Source organism: Numida meleagris, chromosome 14 (assembly GCF_002078875.1).
Source record: "Numida meleagris isolate 19003 breed g44 Domestic line chromosome 14, NumMel1.0, whole genome shotgun sequence".
In the NCBI taxonomy this organism is placed as follows: domain Eukaryota; kingdom Metazoa; phylum Chordata; class Aves; order Galliformes; family Numididae; genus Numida; species Numida meleagris.
In genome coordinates this window covers 9751700-9753522 of record NC_034422.1, presented here as the reverse complement: position 1 = coordinate 9753522, position 1823 = coordinate 9751700, and the positions used below count along the sequence as shown (strand labels likewise).

At 58.7% G+C, this 1823-nt stretch overlaps 1 protein-coding gene across 1 annotated transcript; it reads right to left on the bottom strand.

The window, feature by feature from the left end:
• Nucleotides 1-1775, bottom strand: LOC110406423 (phospholipase A2, minor isoenzyme-like). The gene is made up of 4 exons (XM_021412914.1): nt 1664-1775; nt 1409-1568; nt 552-673; nt 1-166 (listed from the first exon to the last, which is right to left on the bottom strand). Exons 1-4 carry the CDS (start codon nt 1695-1697, stop codon nt 42-44), a joined length of 441 nt encoding a protein of 146 aa, XP_021268589.1. The 5' UTR covers nt 1698-1775; the 3' UTR covers nt 1-41.

Genomic DNA, 1823 nt, shown 5'->3' with positions numbered 1-1823 from the left:
GCGTGGTGCGAAGCGTTTATTGGCGGCGGGCCGCGCTGCAGTTAACTGCTGCAGTATTTCTTCTTGTCCAGGTGGAGGTGGGCTGGGTTGTAGGGCGCCTTGGCGAAGCACATGGCCGCCGTACGGTCGCAGTTACAGACGACCATCTCGCACTCGTTGTTGGAACCTGGAGGGCAGGGCGGGCGGTCAGAGCTCTGCGCGGTGCCCTGCCACGTGTGGCCCCGTCCCGGTGCGGGGCCCGCGGCTCCAAGCGGGCGCTCCCCAGCCCCCTCCCCTCCTGGGGTCTCTGCCATCGTGCTGCAGCCGTGTGGCACAGCTGTGCAGTGCTCCCCGGTTAGCCCGCAGCCCTCAGATGTGTGAGGCACCGCAGCCCTTTGTCACCCCGAGGGCAGGATGGGGCTCCCGCTGTGCTGCGCACCATGCAGGCAGCGTCACCCGGCCCAGCCTCTCCCTGCACATCCCTCCCGCACCCGGGGCCCAGCAGCCCCACTCCCTCCAGACAAGGAAGGCACGGTGACATTGTCACGGCCGGGACTTGGGGCAGGACGTACTGCTACACGTGATCTTCTTGTTCTCACAGGTGTACTTGTATGACTTTGTGTAGGGAGTGTCATTGGAGGAGGCACACACCGACTTTGCCTTGGTGTAGCATTGGTCGTGTGCTTGACAGCACCTGGGAAACATGGGAGAAAACGTCAGAAGATGTTGAAACTTGAACGCAGCTGACTTTGAGGATGTGTAAGTGCGTGAGCATTCCTAAAGACGCTTTGACAAGGCACTGAACACAGAAACACCAAACCCTCCAAATCTTCAGTGACACCTGAGAGGGCACAAAGGTCCTCGAAGGGACACACGTCCCAGAGAATCCCGAGCACAAGGACCATGGAGTCCAACTCCTCTCCTGCCAGCCCACGCTCCCTCAGGTGCCTGCTACGTGCGTGCTTACTGCAGCAGCCCTCAGAGGACAGCAAAAGGCAGCAGTTACCCTGCGACCCCCATCAGTGCCCGGTGCCCCAGGAGCTAACAGCTGCCACAACACACGGCCCTTTGGCTGTCGGTCCAGTGGCACTAATGGCAGCTCAGCCCTGAGCATGTCGATGGCAGAGCTGTGGTTGCTGGGCTCAGAGCTGCAACTGGCAGCTGGCCAGGAAAAGAGAGTGGTGGAGTGCATGTGGCACAGCTGCTACAGAAAGCAGTTGCTGGGGTTGTATTTTATCCCAGTAATAAGGCACAAAGGTGTGGTAACGTGCCGCCTTTTTCCTTTGAAGCTGTCTTTGGGAGAATGCTTCATCCCCAGCAGCCAAGCAGTTCAGTGAATGTCTGCAGGCAGGGCTGAGGAGGAGCCGGCATGCAAAACCACCAAAGCACAAGAGAGGAAAGAGATTTATAACAGCAGCGTCGTACAAACCTGTCCAGTTCGTCCACGGGTGTCCCACTGCCTCCCAAGCCGCAGTAGCAGCCGTAGTCATTATATTTAAGGAGGGGGTTGCTGTGTGGGATGGCGCATTTGATCAAGCTGCGGAACTCCCATAACGCGCGAGGTGAGATAGCGGCGATGGCAGCCACGGCTGAGGAGAAGCACAAAGGTCAGAGTTAGGGGTGGGGGCAGCGGGCAGCACCCCGAATTCGGGGTTGCCGAGAGGGGCACGCGCTGCCTACACACCCGACAGCAGGAAAAGCGCGCCAAGAGCCTTCATGCTTGCAGGATCTGACGATGAGGTTGCTCCTAGCAAACACAGCTCTTTATACTACCAGCTCACCTTGAAATGGAAGTGAGGTCCACCCAGCAGTGTTTATGCTATCAAACACAGATTTCTCCTATC

What these genes read in the sequence shown, in the direction of transcription:
- LOC110406423 (XM_021412914.1), bottom strand. Translation starts at nt 1,697, where the DNA reads ATGAAGGCTCTTGGCGCGCTTTTCCTGCTGTCGG. An exon ending in CGCGCTTTTCCTGCTGTCGG is followed by an intron (nt 1,569 to 1,663) that starts GTGTGTAGGCAG and finishes GCTTCTCCTCAG; the next exon opens with CCGTGGCTGCCATCGCCGCT. An exon ending in CAAGAAGATCACGTGTAGCA is followed by an intron (nt 167 to 551) that starts GTACGTCCTGCC and finishes CCTGCCCTCCAG; the next exon opens with GTTCCAACAACGAGTGCGAG.